General features: G+C 49.7%; 3 protein-coding genes across 9 annotated transcripts in view; all 3 read left to right on the top strand.

Moving 5' to 3' along the window:
* Positions 1 to 5,201, top strand: part of afg3l2 (AFG3-like AAA ATPase 2) — a 16,598-nt gene extending 11,397 nt beyond the window's left edge. For 2 of the 3 annotated variants that reach the window (XM_005946418.3, XM_005946416.3), the window contains exons 4-17: positions 358 to 488; positions 564 to 716; positions 1,037 to 1,111; positions 1,191 to 1,315; positions 1,389 to 1,662; positions 1,800 to 1,937; positions 2,055 to 2,208; positions 2,279 to 2,386; positions 2,473 to 2,598; positions 2,685 to 2,795; positions 2,874 to 2,989; positions 3,085 to 3,285; positions 4,303 to 4,497; positions 4,643 to 5,201. In XM_005946418.3, the coding sequence (XP_005946480.1) occupies positions 358 to 488; positions 564 to 716; positions 1,037 to 1,111; positions 1,191 to 1,315; positions 1,389 to 1,662; positions 1,800 to 1,937; positions 2,055 to 2,208; positions 2,279 to 2,386; positions 2,473 to 2,598; positions 2,685 to 2,795; positions 2,874 to 2,989; positions 3,085 to 3,285; positions 4,303 to 4,497; positions 4,643 to 4,885 (2,150 nt within the window). In that variant the 3' untranslated portion in view covers positions 4,886 to 5,201. The remainder of the gene's footprint in view (positions 1 to 357; positions 489 to 563; positions 717 to 1,036; positions 1,112 to 1,190; positions 1,316 to 1,388; positions 1,663 to 1,799; positions 1,938 to 2,054; positions 2,209 to 2,278; positions 2,387 to 2,472; positions 2,599 to 2,684; positions 2,796 to 2,873; positions 2,990 to 3,084; positions 3,286 to 4,302; positions 4,498 to 4,642) is intronic. The other variant, XM_005946417.3, reaches the window with a different exon arrangement.
* Positions 5,202 to 8,580: 3,379 nt separating this feature from the next.
* puf60a (poly-U binding splicing factor a) lies at positions 8,581 to 13,805 on the top strand. Of its 3 annotated transcripts, none has more exons than XM_005946413.3 (11): positions 8,581 to 8,735; positions 9,797 to 9,892; positions 9,978 to 10,076; positions 10,977 to 11,027; positions 11,112 to 11,273; positions 11,352 to 11,444; positions 11,520 to 11,733; positions 12,072 to 12,262; positions 12,451 to 12,565; positions 12,755 to 12,993; positions 13,070 to 13,805. In XM_005946413.3, the coding sequence occupies exons 1-11, from the start codon at positions 8,715 to 8,717 to the stop codon at positions 13,367 to 13,369; spliced, it is 1,581 nt and encodes a 526-aa protein (XP_005946475.1). In that variant the 5' UTR covers positions 8,581 to 8,714; the 3' UTR covers positions 13,370 to 13,805. The 3 variants fall into 3 exon arrangements, with proteins under 3 accessions (XP_005946475.1, XP_005946476.1, XP_005946477.1); XM_005946414.3 differs by having other exon boundaries at positions 9,978 to 10,064; XM_005946415.2 differs by lacking the exon at positions 8,581 to 8,735 and adding an exon at positions 8,743 to 9,326.
* Positions 13,806 to 13,934: 129 nt separating this feature from the next.
* The window catches only part of klhl18 (kelch-like family member 18), a 26,352-nt gene continuing 20,733 nt past the window's right edge, over positions 13,935 to 19,553 (top strand). The window contains exons 1-2 of one of the 3 annotated variants that reach the window (XM_005946409.3): positions 13,935 to 14,620; positions 17,509 to 17,639. In XM_005946409.3, the coding sequence (XP_005946471.1) occupies positions 14,564 to 14,620; positions 17,509 to 17,639 (188 nt within the window). In that variant the 5' untranslated portion in view covers positions 13,935 to 14,563. The other 2 variants (XM_005946408.3, XM_005946411.2) reach the window with 2 other exon arrangements.

Below are 19,553 nucleotides of genomic sequence, written 5' to 3' on the forward strand. Positions count from 1 at the left end.
TTGACCTCTACTGCTCTTTACTGACCTCTCCTGCTCTCTACTGACCTCTGACCTCTACTGCTCTTTACTGACCTCTCCTGCTCTTTACTGACCTCTACTGAAATCTACTGCTCTCTACTGACCTCTCCTGCTCTCTACTGACCTCTACTGCTCTCTGCTGACCTCGACTGACCTCTACTGCCATTTACTGTAACCCTAACAAATGCTTTAGCAAAAAGGAAAGTTTGAATCTTAAAAGTAGAGATGGTGTCTGCCTGCTGAATGTCTCTCTGTTCTTGTTCACCCGACGCTCCGTCAGGTGGATGTTTTGATGTTTGTTGCTGTTTGAGTCCCAGATTTATTTATTTATTTTCTCAGAATCCAAACCCGCTAACTCACAGAGAGCATCGGGGAGGTCAACGGGAGGAGGGGGTGGAGCAGGTGGCGGCGGCGGGGGAAAGCGAGGAGGTCGTAAGGATGAGTCACACTGGTACAGCCGTCTGCAGAAGGTCATTCTCTCCTCCTGTGACCTCTTACCTGTCCAGGTGTAAGTGAGCTCTGGTCTCAGCTGTTGTCTGTTTTAGGGGGAGGTGCCCTGGGACGATAGGGAATTCCGGATGTACTTCCTGAGTGGGGTGGCGTTCTGGACCACCGTCACTTACTACTTCTTCCTGAGGGACGGAGGACGCGAGGTCACCTGGAAAGACTTTGTCAACAACTACCTGTCCAAAGGCGTGGTGAGGACGGCCGCTGGGCCTCTTAGTTCACGATGATGTCGTCAGACGCTCTGAAAGTAAAGTGGTCGTGTCTCTGCGGCAGGTGAAATGCAGCCATTTTTTGAATAGTTGCACTTTCCCGTGGAGTTATGGGGCAGGAACACCAGGGGGCGCTGGTGTGACTGTCCCGTAACTCCACTTCCTGAATGAACTCTGTCACCCAGACATGAAAAACCAATCAGGTTAAAGCTGGTTACAGTGATTCCTCAAACCAAGTTTAAAACGTTTGGACCTGATGATGTACAAACAGGAAGCTGACCGTTGCTGTGCGTCTTCGGCAGGTGGATCGGTTGGAGGTGGTGAACAAGCGCTACGTGAAGGTGGTTTTCTCTGCGGGGAAGACGCCGGCGGACGGGGTGAGTGTGTTTCTGTCTGCAGAGCAGCGTTCTAGGCGCTGCACTCGGTTCTGAGCGGGTTCTCGTGTGTGTCTCGCAGCAGTACGTCTGGTTCAACATCGGCAGCGTGGACACGTTTGAGAGGAACCTGGAGACGGCGCAGTACGAGCTCGGCATCGAGGGCGAGAACAGGCTGCCCGTGGTCTACTCCACTGAGAGCGACGGGTACGAGCACGACCTCCGGCCTCAGCTCCACCTCAGGCCTACACCTCTAACCACGCCTGTCTCCCTCTTCCAGCACGTTCCTACTGAGCATGCTCCCCACCGTGCTCATCATTGGCTTCCTACTCTTCATGCTGCGGCGAGGACCAGCAGGGGCGGGACGTCCTGGCCGGGGGATGGGCGGGCTGTTCAGCGTCAGCGAGACAACGGCGAAGATTCTGAAAGACGAAATCGACGTGAAGTTCAAAGACGTGGCGGGCTGCGAGGAGGCCAAGCTGGAGATCATGGAGTTCGTGAACTTCCTGAAGAACCCCAAACAGTACCAGGACCTCGGCGCCAAGATCCCCAAGGTGAGAGTCGAAGGGGGCGGGGTTATGACACAGGTCAGACGGTCAGTGCCACCATTCAGCCAAAGATAAAACTGTGAGGTGTGGGCGGGGCCTGTAGGGTCACCACTTATGGCGTTTATGTTGATGTCTGTGAGCAGGGCGCCATCTTGACCGGTCCTCCTGGCACCGGAAAAACGCTTCTCGCCAAAGCAACGGCGGGCGAGGCAAACGTGCCCTTCATCACCGTCAACGGCTCCGAGTTCCTGGAGATGTTTGTGGGTGTCGGCCCCGCCAGGGTGAGTGTGTTTTACTAACTGTGGTTACCTCACTTCCTGTTTGCCAACGTGTTCAAAATCACGTGGCTCTGTTGGGGGAGGAGTCTGGCATTGGAGCTGATGTCATTTCCTTCCCAGGTGAGAGATCTCTTCGTCATGGCGAGGAAGAACGCCCCCTGCATCCTCTTCATTGACGAGATCGACGCTGTGGGGCGCAAAAGGGGGCGGGGCAACTTTGGCGGTCAGAGTGAGCAGGAGAACACGCTGAACCAGTTGCTGGTAGAGATGGACGGTGGGTGGAGCTAAACTCAGCTTTGTAATGATGAAGACATGGCGATTGCTCACTGCTTTCTGCGCCGCAGGCTTCAACACCGCCACCAATGTGGTGGTCCTGGCGGGAACCAACAGACCCGACATCCTGGACCCGGCGCTGATGAGACCCGGCCGCTTCGACAGGCAGATCTACATCGGTGAGTCAGAGCGCCAGGCGAGCCATGTACATCTTCCATATGAGCTCGTGTGAGGTCACAATCAGGTGATATCCTTCTCCTCTAAGGCCCTCCTGACATCAAAGGTCGGGCGTCCATCTTTAAAGTCCACCTGCGGCCCCTGAAGCTCGAGCCTGACATGGACAAAGACTCTCTGGCCAGGAAGATGGCCGCCCTCACACCTGGATTTTCAGGTAAGCGCTGCTGAATGTCGTTTCAGACTTTGTGCACCTGCTTGGTCCGAGACACACCTTTGTCCTCCCCACTCTCCTCCAATCAGGTGCCGACATCGCCAACGTTTGTAACGAGGCGGCTCTGATTGCCGCTCGCCACCTTTCAGACGCCATCAGCCAGAAGCACTTCGAGCAGGCCATCGAGAGGGTCATCGGAGGTGAGTGCGAGAGTTCGAATGTTGGAGCGTGGCGTTGGCTGCAGGGTGATTTCATACAGCGTCTCTTCCCGTCTGAAGGCCTGGAGAAAAAGACTCAGGTCCTGCAGCCCGAGGAGAAGAAGACGGTGGCGTATCATGAGGCCGGGCACGCCGTAGCCGGATGGTTCCTGGAGCATGCCGATCCGCTGCTGAAGGTGACTCGATCGCCGCGGTGCTGTAGCTGCACAATTGAGTGAAATTTGAATGGGGGCTGGTGCAGACTCATCAGTTTGTGTTGTGACCTGCACAGGTGTCCATCATCCCCAGAGGGAAGGGTCTGGGCTACGCGCAGTACCTGCCCAAAGAGCAGTACCTGTACACGAAGGAGCAGCTGCTGGACCGCATGTGCATGACTCTGGGGGGCCGAGTCTCGGAGGAGATCTTCTTTGGCCGGATCACCACGGGCGCTCAGGACGACCTGCGAAAGGTGACGCAAAGCGCCTACGCCCAGGTGAGCCGTCAATACGGGTGTTTTCTCTTTGCACACCGCCGTCATCGGAGTGATTAGTACCGTTCTTCTTCATCAGCTGTTTATTTTGAGGGGCTTCTCTGTTTGGGGCTTTCATGTTAAAAGCACAGCAGCAGAGAGCTCTGATCCACGGCGCCTCTGATCCACAGCGCCTCTGATCCACGGCGCCTCTGATCCACGGCGCCTCCAGAAGTCTTAAGGCTCTGTGTAGTTTGGGCCGAGTGCATGAGTCAGAATGAGCCTCTCAGGTTTAGCTTTAGAAACACCTGAGAAAGAGTCGCCAGCATTTGGATCCACAGTTTAGCCGTAAGCCAGAGTCTTGAAGCTCAATCATCTGGACGTTTCATCATCATCAGGTGACTCCGTCAGTCTCAGCTGAATGCAGGTTTCAACCTTATAAACAGGACATCTGCACAACGCCTGACTGCAGCACCACTGATGGAACAATGGGCATTTACATGAAGTGTGAGGGGGCCTAACCTGTCACCATGCTACAATGCTGTGATTGCAGCCATTCCCCGGCTCTCTGTGAACGCCACTCATGGACATTGATCAGTGGCTGTTGATGAGTGGTCGTGACAGTTTGCATATTAATGATCATAAACTGACCTGACAGCCCATTGGTCGTCAGGTGTCGGTCTTTGTGCAGATGTCCAATAAGACTGCAACCTGCAGTCAGCTGAGACTGAAGGAGTCACCCGATGAAAACGATACCTTCAAATGAACAGAATCAACCAATTTCCAGAGGCTTAACAGCCTCAGGCTGTGTGAGGCAGGTGTGATACCTGAGAGGTGTTGCAGGTGTTAGCCTTCACTGTAAGTCTCAGGATGACGTTCGAACGAGAGCCTTTAAAGCCGAGTTCGGGGGGAGACGTGAACCTCGAAGCTTTGGCTCTTTGATGAGCTCCAGTCGTGTTTTTGTTAGTGCAGGTTTTGGAAATGAAGTTGTTCCTGTGGGGGTTCTGCTCGGTCTGACCTCCTCCTTGTGTTCTCCTGCAGATCGTTCAGTTTGGGATGAACCCGAAGGTGGGCCAGGTGTCCTTCGACCTGCCGCGCCAGGGCGAGATGGTTCTGGAGAAGCCGTACAGCGAGGCCACGGCCCGCCTCATCGATACCGAGGTCAGAACCCTGATCAGCGAAGCGTACCAGAGAACACAGCAACTCCTCAACGACAAGAAGGCCGAGGTGGAGAAGGTAGGCTCAGCTGTGTTCTACGTGCCTCAGAAAGCCACTGAGTCACAAGGCTCTGGGCGGTTCTGGTTCAGTTCTGCGGAGCAGGGTCCTGCGTGCTTCTGCCCGTGATCATTCTGTGCTCACCTGTCCTCTGTGGCGTTGGCAGGTGGCGCAGCGGCTACTGGAGAAGGAGGTTCTGGATAAGAACGACATGGTGGAGCTGCTCGGCAAACGGCCCTTCGCTGAGAAGTCGACTTACGAGGAGTTCGTGGAAGGAACCGGCGGCGAGGACGAAGACACGGCGCTGCCCGAGGGTCTGAAGGACTGGAACCAGGAGAGGAGGCCGGAGCGGGAGGAGACCCCGGACGAGCAGGTGGCCCGGCAGATCTCCGGAGGAATGCCCTTCTAGAAGTTCCTCCGGGTTCTGTCCTCCTGCCGGAGAGCCTTCTGAGGCCTCCTGATGAACTTCAGCAGGGCCAGGGTGGAACCTGAAGACCTAAAGAACGTTTCCTGTGTAGAACATCGCGTATTTATTGATCCGAGACTATCGACGGCGTTCTGCTCCATCCATGAAATCACTCATCATCACCATGGTAACGTGCGGCTGGAGGCTGCTCAGAGATCAGATATTGATTAGTTGTTGCTAGCATGCTGTTTCATAATGGAATAAATGTGTAAATGTGTTTGACATGTTTAAATAAAGTCAGAGAAACTGATCGATCACCAATCACCGCTCCGTGTGATCAATAACACACACACTTCCTGTAAACACACACAGAGGAGGTAAACGAGACTGAACTGTGTGTGCACAGAGGAACCAGGTGAGGATGGGAGCAGTGTTCTCCCCCTGGTGGGACGTGCTGTAAGAATATGAGAGTACTGTCTTCATGTAGGCCTGGCTGGTAATCTGGTGGATTATGCAGCGCGATATCTGGAAGCAGTGCTGCTGTGCACCGTTTCACTAACTGAGAGGAGGGTCCAAGCCCCTCTAAACGTGAGGCTTGGTATGTCCTGGACCTGAGAGCAACGCTGCACACTTCAGGCTCAAAGTTACTCGCCGAGTGGAAAAGAGCCTTCATGGTCAAACGGCGAGTTGGTGATGTTGAGTATGAGGCGGTGCGGACAGGACGTCTTTAACAAAGTAACAATGTGATCAAAGCTTTGATGGTAGAGCTAAAGGTTTCCAAAGAAACGCGACATTTAAAGGATGGCTGGTTTGTACGAAGCAGAGCGCATCCTGCCTTTTTATTACACAGTGTGTTCAACTTCTGTTTAACAGTACTGGTTTTATTTAGCATAAACAACGCCATCGGCCCCTCTGGTGTTGGCCAGAGGGGCCGATGGCGCGATATGGCAGCCTGGCTTCTGTCAGTCTGCCGCAGGGCAGCTGTGGCTGCAACTGCAGCTGCCTCCACCAGTGTGTGAATGTGAGAGTGAATGAATAGTGGCATTGTAAAGTGCTTTGGGTCCCTTGAAAAGCGCTATATGAATCCAATCCATTACTATTATTATTATTATTATTATTATAGCCCTATCCTTGTGCCCGAGGGTTTTTGGCTCAGACTTCAGTGTGGTGATATTTTCATTGCCTGTCTTCTTCTTAAAGGAAGCAAAGGAACTGATCCTCCCTCTCAAATACGCTTTCATAGCCAATGTAGTGTCCTCTCAACCTCTTGTCCCCTTAAAAATTAGATGTCATCCCTGATCATTTTAGTAATAACAGTAAGGACACGTTCAAACGCCACCTACCACTTTTGAGAAATCCTGGTCTCAGTCTAGTATTTGGTTGAAGTCTGCGCCTACTATTGTTTGTGCACCGTGCGATTCCAAAAGAAGCTGTGATAAATGATGAAAAACGTAGGCGTGTCTGAATTGGGAGCATAAATATTACATAAAATTACTGGTGTATCTAATAATTGTCCACGTACTAGTTTATATCTACCCTCCTTATCTACTTTTGCCTCAGTGAAGTTAAGACAAAGTTTTATGAATCAGAACCGACAGCCCTGCACTTTTGCCCGTTCCAGGGTTAGGGTGATGTTAAAACAGTCTTTTTCTTAATTACATTATTCAGTCCATTAACATTCCAGCTGGCTATTTTTAGATCCGTCTATCCATGTGGGAATTACACTTAGTGCACCAACTCACATGTAGAGATAAACAAACCTACACAATCCTGTTGGACTTCTTTATGTGGAGAATTTAAATGGAGCCAAATTTGGCTTCATGGAGGGAAATTCTGCTTAAGCAACAAAGTTAGTGGAGCTTCCTTTAAAGTACTTCATCCTACGGACACTGGAGAGGTTTAAGCTTGAGAACTATTCTTGTTGTTTGTGTCACTTCCACACTGAAGCTGTTTGTCACCTGTTGTATCCATGTGTATAAATGCCAGACTCTTTCAGAATGATGTTTATTATTACAGACAGACCAATAAACCAAAAACTCGAACTTAAAGTGTGTTTTGAAGGGAAAGATTTAATTCACTACCTACTTCCTCCGACCTCTGCTGCTCTTGGGAAAAATTCCTATTCATACAAAATGATGGAGAGACTGCAAAGCCTATATTAAACACTTCTTCAACACAGCGCCACAGTTAAAGACCTTGAAAACACAAAGGAAATTAAAATACATTACATTTTGGACTTCTAATATTTTAATTTTATTATTTTTATTGTTATTGTGTTCTTGTATTCCGCCATCATCATCACCCGTCATCCATCTCTGGCACTCTTCTGTAGTTAGATGTTGGTCTTTCAGCTCCCTAAATTACACTTTCCAAATAAATTGGATTAAAAAACATCTCAAAAACTCAAACTCCATCTGGAACTTCATTTCTCATCATATCTTTTCACATTTGGGTAGCTTGGACTTTGTTCTTCTCTGCAACTACAATATTCAGAAAATCCCACTGAAACTCTCAAACTTTCATCAACAAGCTCTTTTGGCATAGTCCTTAATCTATAAACACAACTTTTCTCCACAAAGGTTTTATATTTGGAACAACTGTAACACTCTTTACAAGTCGCTGTTCTTTGAAAACTGGTTTAATAATGGTATTCTTCTGCTAAGTCAACTATTCAATAACGCAGGCTTATTATACAATTACTCAGAGTTCCTATCCGGATATAACATCCCAGTATCCCCAAGGGAGTTTTGTATTGTTTTTGATGCCATACCTCTCCTCTGTCCATGTTGTTTAGAAATACCACTGCCTCCCCACTCCTGTTCTTGTCCCGCTCTGTCCTGAGAGACTCCTTTAGGTCAAATTTGTTTCTCCTCTTGTAAAGGTGTGAATGCCAAGATTAGGTCTCTTTTTCAAGAGCCACTTGTCTCCATTCCTCCTTCCATTTCTTTCTGGTCTAATTTTGTCAAGGACATTGACTGGAAAAAAAAGTTTGGTGTTTGCCACAAAAATTCCTCCTTACTAACAAAGGGAAGGGAATTTTATTTAAGCTAATTCATAGATTCTACCCTGTTAAATGCTTCCTTCAAAATATAAGAGGGATATAGATACTCTTTGCTCCTTCTGTAAGATCGCCCCAGAGACCTGCTCACATCTACTCTGGTCTCGTACCTCTACGCAGATTTTGTGGAAAGATATTGCTGTTTTCATCTCTAAGAACATCTTATCAAATTTTGTGCTTTTTTACCAAAATGTGTTATTTGGTTACACTGACTTTAGCAGGAAAGACTCGAATGCTTTTTACCTTATTAATCTGATTTTACTCCTCGCCAAATGCCATATCCATAAATGTAAGTTTTCAAGCAAGGAACCTCACTTTCTCACTTTTAGGAAAGAAATTGAACTCTATGTGAATACAATTTGCTCCTCTCACAACAAAAAAAGCTTTAAAAACTGTAAATGTTTGTACTATATTTAATGTCATGGTTTAATTATTCAATGTCACTGTATCTCTCGCTTTTTTCCTTTTCTTTTTTTCTTTAATTTATTTTTATTTCCTTTTCTTCTCTCTCCTTTTAATGTTGATATGTATCTTGGTTGTTTAATTTGACACGCCGTTCCATTGTAATATAATTTTGTCTCCTCCATAAAGTTCTGAGAAAAAACTGGTCCTGCTTCCGGCTTCAGCTCCTGAAGTTGTCGTTTGTTCAAACACTCTTCTGTCAGAGGAAGTGACGTCAGCCGGAGCCGCGGTGCGGACTGCGGGGACTCCGAGCGCAGAACCATCCGAACCGAAGCGAGCGGAGAGCGGGGAGAGCAGCGCGGGAGCAGCTGTATGGCGGCGGCAGTTTCTGCGGTACGATCCGAAATGTGCCTGGATGGAAACACGAAGCTAAGCTAATGCTAACAGCAGGGACCCTCGGCGCGTGCTCCGTAACACAATCGGTTCGACACCACAGACTGACCGGAACCGACCGCAGAGGTCGATTAATCGATCAGCCGCTGATCGGTTCTCTGTGATCAACTGTGTGCGCGCGGCTCAGCTAGGCTAACTGTTAGCACGGAAGTTCTGGACGGTTCTGCTAGCTGCTAATGCTAAGCTAACAACCTAGGAGGGTTAAAGTGCCAACTTACCGTCCACGGTGGTAGTTTCGCTCACCTGTACTGAGAAGGTGGTTCACTTCTAACCTGAGTGTATCACTGTGGGAACTGATCATCACCTGTACGCAGGTGAAGTTCCACATTAGAAATGAACACATGAAGATACAGGTGTGTTATTCTAAAGATGCTGATGATCCTGGAGTAGCAGACCTGTTCGTACCTGCTCACCTGAGATCAGGTGAACTGAGTGTCCTAAAAAAATCAAAACCACAAACGAGGAAAATGCGGCACACGAACCAACACCGCAGTCCCCGAATTTGACAGAACGCCACAGACTGAGCAGCAGGTACACCGTTGCCTCGACGACCTCCTCCTCTGTTTCCACTGCTACTGTTTGATGTACACTACGCTGATCCAGGTCACCTGTTACAGCACTCTGAATAGAACATGATCATCACTCAATCAGGTTGCTGGTGTGGTTGGAGCTGAGTGTGAGTCTCTGTGGCTGTTCAGCCTGACCTCACCTGCGCAGGTGAAGGTCTCACCTGTGTGGCTGCACTCGTACCGATGATGATAAAGTTTGTGTTCAGCTTGAAGGAAACAATAAAAACCCACGCAGAAGAAGAGTCGTTAAGTGGAGGTTTGTTTAGCTCTGTGAGTGGAGGCGGGGCATCAGCTGTGTCTGAGGTGATGTCACAGGCTGATGGGTATGGGTGAAGTTTAGGATGGGTGCAGCCTCTGACAGCGTGAAGAGAACAGCTGTGATTGATCGTCTGTGCGATTGATCGCTAATCAGTCAGTATTGATCTCTGACAGGGAGGGCCGGCTCTCATCATGGAGAATGGACAGAGCACCACCACCAAGCTGGGGCTGCCACCGCTCACCCCCAACCAGGCGGAGGCGCTGCAGAAGGTCTATAAACACACACACACACACACACACAGTGTATACACGTGCTGTTGTGACTGGCGAGCTGTGATTGGCTGTTTGTGTGCAGGCGAAGAAGTACGCAATGGAGCAGAGCATCAAGAGCGTCCTCGTCAAACAGACTCTGGCTCAGCAGCAGCAGATCACCAACCTGCAGGTATCCTCACAGGTGTGCTCAGGGGGCGGGGCGTCAGAGGGAACAGTATAGGTAACAGCAGTCACACGGTGGGAGTCAGACCCGCTCACCCAGGTGAGCTGAAGCATTAATCGGGCAGCCACTGAGGAGAGTCTGATATTGATTATTAGTTTTGGATTCATCACATCATGGAGCCGTCATGGTGTCAGAAAATATTTTATTGATACAAAACTTTCACAGAAAGGCAAAAAAAGACTCACAAAGATCAAACACACACGAGGAACGTGATGCAAATGAAACCTTGATTTAAACTTTATTTAACCTCCTGAGACCTGAACTCTTCCACGGCAGCATTTTTAATTTCTCTTTGATATTCGGGCTGATTGGGGCCCAAATTACCAGATTTTTTTTTTAACCTTATTTTTGTTTTTAAGAAAAATCAGAGCCACATATGAGGATCTTCATTTAAAATGTCGATAGAACAGTAGCAGCATAACGTCCTCGTAGGTGGAAATCAGGCCCATGTAGAGCAAAGTTGAGTATTTTGGTCTAAATACCCAAAATGTGACGTCCACATGTGGACGCAGGTCCCAGGAGGTTAAACGTGTAATCTGACAGTTGTGTTGCACTGAGTCAGCAAACACGCGCTTTCTCTCCATTGGTTTCACGCGTCGCTCAAACGTCACGTCATCAGCGCGTCTGTGACGTTTAAGTCAGCGCGACAAGTCTGGTGACGTGGTTACAGAACGATGGGCTGCTGCGATGGGTCAAAACTGAGCCCCGCCCACGGCCGCCCCCGGTTCTCACCTCCCTTGGCCTCACCGCTCTGACGAACACTTGTGCTGACTCGTGTTTTTCATCTGCAGTGGGTGCAGACTTGGCTCCGCCCCTGTGCTTCATCACACTGAACCTTTTCTCTCATGTGTGTCTCAGATGGCGTCTCTGACGATGGGTTTGGGCGACGCTCTGTCTCCTCTGCAATCGGTGAGTAACAGCGTGCAGCGCCTCCTTGCTGAGCGGCGAGCTGCTGGCTCATTCTTCTTCTCTGCTTTCTGTGTGTCTGTTCAGGTGGCGGCTCAGCGGCAGAGAGCGCTCGCCATCATGTGTCGCGTGTACGTTGGATCCATTTACTACGAACTCGGAGAGGACACCATCAGGCAGGCCTTTGCCCCCTTTGGACCAATAAAAAGCATCGACATGTCCTGGGACTCTGTGACCATGAAGCACAAGGTCACACACACACTCACATAAAACACACACACCACACTCTGAGGTGGGCGGGTCTAACCGTTGCCATGGCACCTGCAGGGCTTCGCCTTCGTGGAATACGAGATGCCTGAAGCGGCGCAGCTTGCACTGGAGCAGATGAACTCAGTTGTCCTCGGAGGACGGAACATCAAGGTGAGTCCAGCTGACGATGAAGCCCCGCCTCCACTCTGAGCCGGGTTTTGAGTTTCCCTTCTCGCTGTCTCGCAGGTCGGGAGGCCCAGCAACATCGGCCAGGCTCAGCCAATCATCGACCAGCTGGCGGAGGAAGCGCGTGCCTTCAACAGGATCTACGTGGCGTCAGTGCACCCCGACCTCTCCGACGATGACATCAAGAGTGTGTTCGAGGCCTTTGGAAAGATCAAGTCGTGCATGCTGGCCCGCGAGCCGACCACGGGCCGGCACAAAGGCTACGGCTTCATCGGTGAGCGGCCGATCGGCTCCGCCGCGGCGTGAAAGCTTTAACAGGGAAGACGCAGAGGGGTGTGGACCCTCTCAGGTGCACCCAGGGTCAGTGACCCACCCCCTGCGGTTCTCATGTTTGGATTCACCAATCTGTTTCCATAGCAACTCAGCCTGACGGGTCGACTTCATTTTCAGGGTTTGTTAGGCTCCGTTAGCCCTGTCAGCTGACGGGGAGCCCAGGTGTGACACCTGAACACCTGGGCTCCCTGTCAGCTGACAGACAGCTCTGTTCAGGGTGGGGCTCTGTGTGATGTAGGCGGGACTTCTGACGGCGGTCTGCTCATTTCCTGCGTGCAGAGTATGAGAAGGCTCAGTCGGCCCAGGACGCCGTCGCCTCCATGAACCTGTTCGACCTGGGTGGTCAGTACCTGCGCGTGGGCAAAGCCGTGACGCCACCCATGCCCCTTCTCACACCAACGACGTCTGGTGGACTGCCCACTGCCGCCGCCATGGCTGCTGCCGTCGCCACCGCAAAGATCACAGCTCAGGTAACTCAGGGAGCTCCGCCCCCCCCAGAGACAAGGCACAGAGCAACTACTCTAAGAAGTGTAGTAGATGCAGTGCGGTAGTTTTTCTGCCTGTATGTGCACAGAAGCAGTGGTATGTAGTGTTTCCTGTAGTACAGGATTGTAGTGTTTGAGACAGCTGTACTGATTATGTTCTGTGGTGCGTTCAGGAGGCGGTGGGAGCATCGGTGCTCGGAGCGCTGGCCGGACCGGCGCTCCTGTCCCAGCAGCTCGGAGGCCTCCCTCAGGCTGTCATGGCCCACCAGGCTCCAGGTGTCATCACAGGTAGGAACACCTGAGCCCTGTCAACACATACACACACAGGCTCCACCCACATGACATCGCATCTTGAGTTTGGGGCAGTCTTCTCCGCCCACACGTCTCACCTCTCTTTATTTTGAAGCCAGGCTCATCCAAAGATGCTAACCAATAAAAGGTGCTCCAACAGGTAACACTTCCTGCTTCCTGTTTCAGGTGTGACCCCAGTGAGACCTGGTGTGCCTCAGGTGGGCTTGGTGAACCCTGTGCTGGCCACGCCCCCAACACAGACGGTTTCCTTTGGTGCTGATCCAAAGAAGAAAGAGGAGGAGGAGCGTCAGCAGGAGGTGCAGCAGGACGGCGCCATGGAGCCGCTGAGCGACCAGGAGCACATGAGCATCAGCGGTAGCAGCGCCCGACACATGGTGATGAGGAAGCTGCTGCGCAAGCAGGAGGTACGCTTCAGTCCCGCCCACCCCTAATGGCGAATCGTTGGTTCTAGTGGTCGTGACCTGTTGTATGTCCTTTCAGTCCACCGTCATGGTTTTGAGGAACATGGTCGGGCCCGACGACATCGACGACGACCTGGAGGGCGAGGTCACCGAGGAGTGCGGGAAGTTCGGCCAGGTGAAGCGAGTCATTATCTATCAGGAGCGTCAGGGAGAGGAGGACGACGCCGAAGTCATCGTCAAGATCTTTGTGGAGTTCTCGGAAGCTGCCGAGATGAACCGAGCCATCCAGGCGCTGAACCACCGCTGGTTCGGCGGCAGGAAGGTGGTCGCTGAGGTTTACGACCAGGAACGCTTCGAGAACGGGGACCTGTCGGCGTAGAGCACGCTCGTCGGGGAGCGTAGCATAGCGGGCTCTTTCTAACTTGTCTGTTTTTCATCGGTGTTTGTCTCCAGGGAAACGTCTCCGCGTCCTCTGCTCCAGTGTTTCTGTGCAGGGTCAAAGGACGAAGCAGCTGCTTCTCATGTTTCAGCTGCTCGCCGCCTCGCCGTTTCTTACAGCCACTGCTTTCCTAACATGATGTCCTTCGTTTCCATGGTAACAGAAACGGGACACAGAGGGCATCAGTTAAAAATGTACCATGAGCTCCGTGCTAACGTTAAGAGCTCAACTGATTTACATGGTCAGATATCAGTTTGTCAGCAGTTTCATTGAGTGATGTCACGCTCGACTCCACCCACTGTAGATGGTGCCAGTGGAGCCGCCCTGCTGGACAAACTGTGTATTGACGAGTTTCATTTACTGAATTTTTTTTTTTTTTAAAAAAAGGATTTTGGATTGGCGCGATTAGAAACGTTGTCGATCGCGTTCTACTAACTGCCACGCCCCTTCTCCTTAGAACACTGGGCAGGGCCGCGGCACCGACACCCTGAGAGTGAGGCGTAAAGATTTGGTTTGAAACACACAAAAACAATCACCAGCAGGAAGGAAAAACTGGACCTGACATCCAGGAACCAGGACCCACAGATCAGTAAGTTGAACAGTAACTTCCTGTCTGGGTTCTGACCCAGTTACACGGCTGCGGTGCCTTCAGGGACCTTCTGTACAATGGTGAGCCGGCCGGAGCTGAAACATGAAGCAACTGTGGACCAGATGTGACGTCACCTGTGTTCTTCCAGATGTTCAGCCTTTTGTTCACAGCCTCACAAGAGAAACACCTGGAGTCTAACAAACTGACTAAACCTGAACGCACCACAGCATCATCCACTCTCAGGCCGTCTCCCGCTTGTCCCGAGGAGTCACATGATCCCGGTCTCTGAGCAACTTTGAGCCTCAGAGGCGGTGCTGCGTTCAGGTGCTCTTCAGGGTTTGAAGGTCAAACACCAAAACTTGTGAATAAAACTTTTGTTTGTGTGAAGCTGCTCTCTGATTGGTCGGCAGTTGAGTGCAAAAATCTGTTTGATAATAAAAGATAATAGAAAGCAGACGAGGTGTTTGAGTACAGGAAGTAATCAGCTGTCTGCTGAACGTTCAGGAAAGACCTGAGCTCACCTTCATCACTCTGGAGGAAGAAGCATGGGCACGGACAAAGCCTGCACTCTGTCTGAAGGCCACCAGGGGGCAGTAGCTTTGGTAAGGCAGCTTTCTGACCTTTGACCTGTGTAAAAACATCCTGCTGAGGTTGTGGGCTCAGTTTTACGTTACACTGTGGCTGTATCCCAATTCAGGGTCAGCAGCCTTAAAGGCCGCATTTTAAGGCCGATTACGTCACAGCGGCGCGCCGAAGGCTGTCCCAATTCAAAGGCTGCTCGAAATGCAGCCCTCAAATGCGTCCTTCATTTCCCTGAATTTTAAGGATGTGGCGGTGTAGACTTCGTGGCCCAACATATCCCAGAATGCATAGCGCGGCGGTGGGTGTGGATAATTTTGCCGAAAAGAAAACAGCAGATCAGGGGCGGCCGAAGAGTAAACTTTAAGTAAGTACTGAATATTATGTCACTTATTTATGTGCAAATGTTTAATAACGAAGACCATTAAACATTCCTGTTGGCCACATGTCGGCAAAGTCATGTGACATTAGTGACGTTTGTACTAACTTGGTTTTAAAGCCTTTACTTTAAAATATACACCGTCCAATAGCTGAGCTTAATCCTACAGAGAATGATCAAAGCTCATGTAGAAACAAACAAATGAACAAAAGATTTTCTCCTTCATTTCTGTCAAACACAGCTGTATGACACGTTTCCAGCTGTTAGTATCATGGTTGCTAGGCAACCTGGGCAGCGCAATGGACGCTAGACCGTCCCATCTCACAAGCCTTGCAGTTCCGGCCTTGGCGGTCTTTAAGTACGCGGCCCTTGAGGATCGTTGAGGCTGCGTACTTTAAGGCTGCAGACCCTGAATTGGGACACAGCCTGTATTTCAAAGTGGTGAAGCTGCATACTCATTGGGTAATGGCCAGGAACCCACTCACTCCAAACCCTCGACAGGTGGCAGTCACAGGGCGTTAGCCAGTGAGCATGTGGGTTCACAATCAGGCCCGCCCCTCTTCGCCACCTTCAAGTTTTTTCAGCCAAATTGGCGACCTTGGAAGCACCCATAAATGGGTGACATCACTGAGGCCAGGCCGTATAAAAGACTGTAACATTACCTGCTGCCATGTTTGTTTCCTGTGGTGACCATATTTGGAGGACTGGGTGGAGTTGTCAGCCAGTTGTCTGCTAGCTAGCTTAGCATACACATACACCTTATCAGTAACATCCAATCAGAATCCTTAAATGGTCACAGCAGCAATCTTATTGGTCAGATAATCTCATTAAACACAGTTCAGAGGTCTAGCTCAGTTTCCAGTTAGCTGAGGTGAAGTCTAGCAGACACGTAGCAGCTACAGTGAGTTTTGTCACCATCCACCTATCAATGCAAAGAGGTGAGTTAAAAATGTGTCCTCCCTTCTGCTGAATCCAGTCATTGTGCAGTTGTTATGAAGGGGAAATTATCTACAAAGGCCAAAACATTTGAATTTTAACACAGGAGTGTATGAGGACTGACTCAGTGCTCCCTCTGCTGAATGCTGGAGGAACTGCAGGCTCAAGATCGGTTTGTTAGTTTACCCTCTGATGTGTTCAGGCTGTTTATCTCTCAGCCAATCAGCTTTCACTAAATAATTACGATGTTGTGCTCCCATTCACAGCTGCATGTCACCAATCATAAAGTCATTCATGACATCATCTCTGATGTCACTGTAGTCACGTGAGCTGAGCTGATGCTCCTCAGGGCCAACACCTGATACATTCATTAAATCCTGACAAAAACAAACATTAAGGCCAAATAAATGAGTAATCACTCATCAATAACCACAAATGAAAGGCTTTAAAAGCTTTTATTTTGAAGTCTCATCTCAGCGGAAGTGATCCATCTTATTGTGAAAGCAGCTTTGACGCTGGGTACGGCGGCTCGCAGGGTCCAGTCCGCGCGCTCCCGCTGACGATGGGCGACGTCCTGTGCGAAGAGCTCGAGGATTTGGTCCACTTCTCAGTGCACGACCTGCCGGCACGAGGTTATGTCGTCATGGAGGAGATCCGACGTCAGGGGAAACTCTGTGATGTCACGCTCAAGGTGAGCGAGGCGGCGTGCGAGGCTGACATTAGCCTTCAAGCTAACAGAGTGAGCTAAGGCATGCTAACAAGCTAACGCGGATTATCAGCTAGTGACGTCATGGGCTGAGCTATGAACTGCCTGGGAGCCCCAGGGGCAAGGCGGCGAAGCGGCTTCCGGTCAGAGCGGTCAGTTCTTAACACCAGGGCTGGAGGTCAGGTGTGTAATCCACCTGGAGGAAGGTAGAAGTTGTGTGACGTACGCAGTTGAGCTCAGGCAGCACAGAAGGGGCGGAGCCTTTTAGCAGCGTTGTGGCGTAAGCAGGTGAGCAGACACGTGATTTCTCTTTGTTCCAAACATGTCCGCCAGGTGAGGGAGGGGCGGGACCTTAACCCTAACCCCTACAGCAGGAAGAAGCTCTCAGTGGCTCCACCCCTCCCAATCAGGGCCTGGCTCTATGGTAGCAGGTAATGGAGCGTGGTGCTCATTGTCAGCATCACATGATACAGGTGTGCTTCTGAGGTGTTCAGGTGCAACCGAGAAACGTTTTCACCTGCGCTGCGTCCTGTGCCTGCAGCTTGGCTGGTTGGATGAAGGAATCTGATTGGCTGCGCGTTAAGCTGAAGCTAGTGGAAACATCATCGATGGCGTCAGCTGACAGAGTTATGCTGAACCCTGAAATCTACTTCCTGTTGAAACGCGTGTGTTTCAGAGGGTGAAGGAACGCAATCACCTTGTTGTTTTACCTGATAAGTGGGGGGTGGGGCTTGCTGTGAAGCCAAAGTCTTATTGGCTGACTAGCGAGGAGTGGTTCTGTGAGTGTTTAAGGGCACATCCCTCAGATGTAGCTGTTTTCAGTTTTCTATTATCGTCATAGCAATAGGTGAGTAACAGGTGAGTGTGTTAATCAGTGTGTCTGTCCTCAGGTCGGGGATCACAAGTTCAGCGCTCACCGGATCGTGTTGGCGGCCTCCATCCCGTACTTCCATGCCATGTTCACCAACGACATGGTGGAGTGTAAACAGGATGAGATCCTGATGCAGGGCATGGACCCCAGGTACGCTCACACCTGTACAGATGTCTGAGAGCAGAATTATAACTGTCAGACTGTAACTCAGTTTAAGAATATAATCCACCCACTGTTATCATCTTCAGTGCCCTGTACCAACACAGAGCAGCTACCTGAACGCTACTCCAACAGAGATCGATCATCTTGTTAATAATTTCACCTCCTCACTACGTACAACTCTGGATACTGTAGCTCCTGTGAAAACTAAGGCCTCTAATCAGAAGTACCTGACTCCGTGGTAGGGCTGGGCTATATCATACCGTTCACAGTAACACTGGTGTAATGTTGGGCAACGATAGGAAAATGAAATATGGCGATAGAATATGGGTAAAACGCGCATGCGCAGTGCCTTTGTTTTCATACGCACATGGAGGCGACGCAGAACGAGAAGGGCGAAAGCGGATCGTTGAATGAAACGATGAACCTGAACTGGTTTGTAAGAATGCTGCAGCTTCACTGGTGTGGAACTGGTTTAGCTTTCGTCCGTCAGATACACAACAAAGCACTATTTTTGGTAGCGCATGCTAGCGGGCCGTCATTATTACCGTGTTGTTTGGAAAATACGGCGCACTTAAAATCAACCCTTTGATTTTTCTGAAAGTCGACAGAGCCCCTTATAATCCCGTGTCCTTATGTATGAACTCTGGTTGTGTTACTGACCTCGAAACGATTTTATGTGCACGGCGCTCGAAAATCTGTCATGTTTCAGTACGACTTTGCTGAGCTACGAAGCCGCACCGCTTGATGGATTGTTGGAGCATTACGGCTATCGTAGGCGGAGCCTCGCGGAGTGATACGTGCTGTGCTTCAACATAATGTTACCGTATTGTGTGTGTATGACCTCTTTTTAAGTGTTGTGGATGTTATACATGGTTATGCTGAGGATACGTCGGCCAGTTTCCACTGGAAATGCTTTTTGGTTAAACTGTCAGCGAGGAGTTTGCACTGTTACATTTTTATATAACGTTAATGCAGATAAAACAGCTGCTTGTTGAAGTGAAAATACATTGATGGTTTTTTGCACTAATAAAGTTGTGGAGTTGTAAAGTATTTTGTCTAGTGTCAATTATATCGTCAGTTATATCCTTATCGCAAATTTTCAAATATATATCGTGATAAATATTTTTGGTCATGTCGCCCTGCTCTACTCCGTGGTATAATTCTCAAACACGTAGAGGGGTGGGCGGTATGAATGGTATACGGTGGAAACGATATAAATTTGGCCAATGGTAGAGATTTTTACTATACCGCACTACCATGATAGCGCATGCTGATGGTGTCATCGAGCTGCGCCTGTTTTGGTCGAAAGCATTGCAGCGACTGCAAACAACATCATCTGTAAATTATGCCTGGCAACAGTAATGGCAAAGAGACGAAGCACTTTTGGAATATGGGGAAAGCCAAAAACTGCACTTCCTCCACTTCCCTACCATTGATTCATTAATGTTGAATTCTCTGGCAGCTGCTCTGTTCCCATGTTGTTGCAGTATATTAATGTCTAACCTGGTATTGTGGATGGATTATCTCAGTTGTTCTCCTGACTGAAGTTTGGTCCGTTTACAGCATCCTGCCATGCGACTGCATTTGTCTCTAACCATGAGGAACCCTCACGTTAACTTTTATCGAGTGGAAAAAAGTTAGCGTTCATCCTCCAGCTTCAGTGTGCTAATGTTATGCTAACATAGCTGTGTCGCTAGCAGTCACGTAGCACAACATTATATACCAGCTAGCCCAACTTCAGTAACCCTACAAACGTCACTGCTGTTTAGCTTCTGTCTTCATTTATGTTGGAAGTGATAGCAGAGCTGTACGTTTGAATACTTCAGAAATCTCGCAGTCAGAACATGCTATATTAAATCAAATCACTTTTATTGTCACATCACATGTGCAGGTACACTGGTA

This window comes from Haplochromis burtoni, unplaced genomic scaffold, assembly GCF_018398535.1.
Source record: "Haplochromis burtoni strain Fernald_Lab_line unplaced genomic scaffold, NCSU_Asbu1 Contig_483, whole genome shotgun sequence".
In the NCBI taxonomy this organism is placed as follows: Eukaryota; Metazoa; Chordata; class Actinopteri; order Cichliformes; family Cichlidae; genus Haplochromis; species Haplochromis burtoni.

Coding starts and splice junctions, on each gene's coding strand:
- puf60a (XM_005946413.3), top strand. CDS start 8,715: ATGGCGGCGGCAGTTTCTGCG. Junction 12,263..12,450: donor CCGCAAAGATCACAGCTCAG/GTAACTCAGGGA, acceptor TGGTGCGTTCAG/GAGGCGGTGGGAGCATCGGT. Junction 12,566..12,754: donor GGCTCCAGGTGTCATCACAG/GTAGGAACACCT, acceptor TTCCTGTTTCAG/GTGTGACCCCAGTGAGACCT.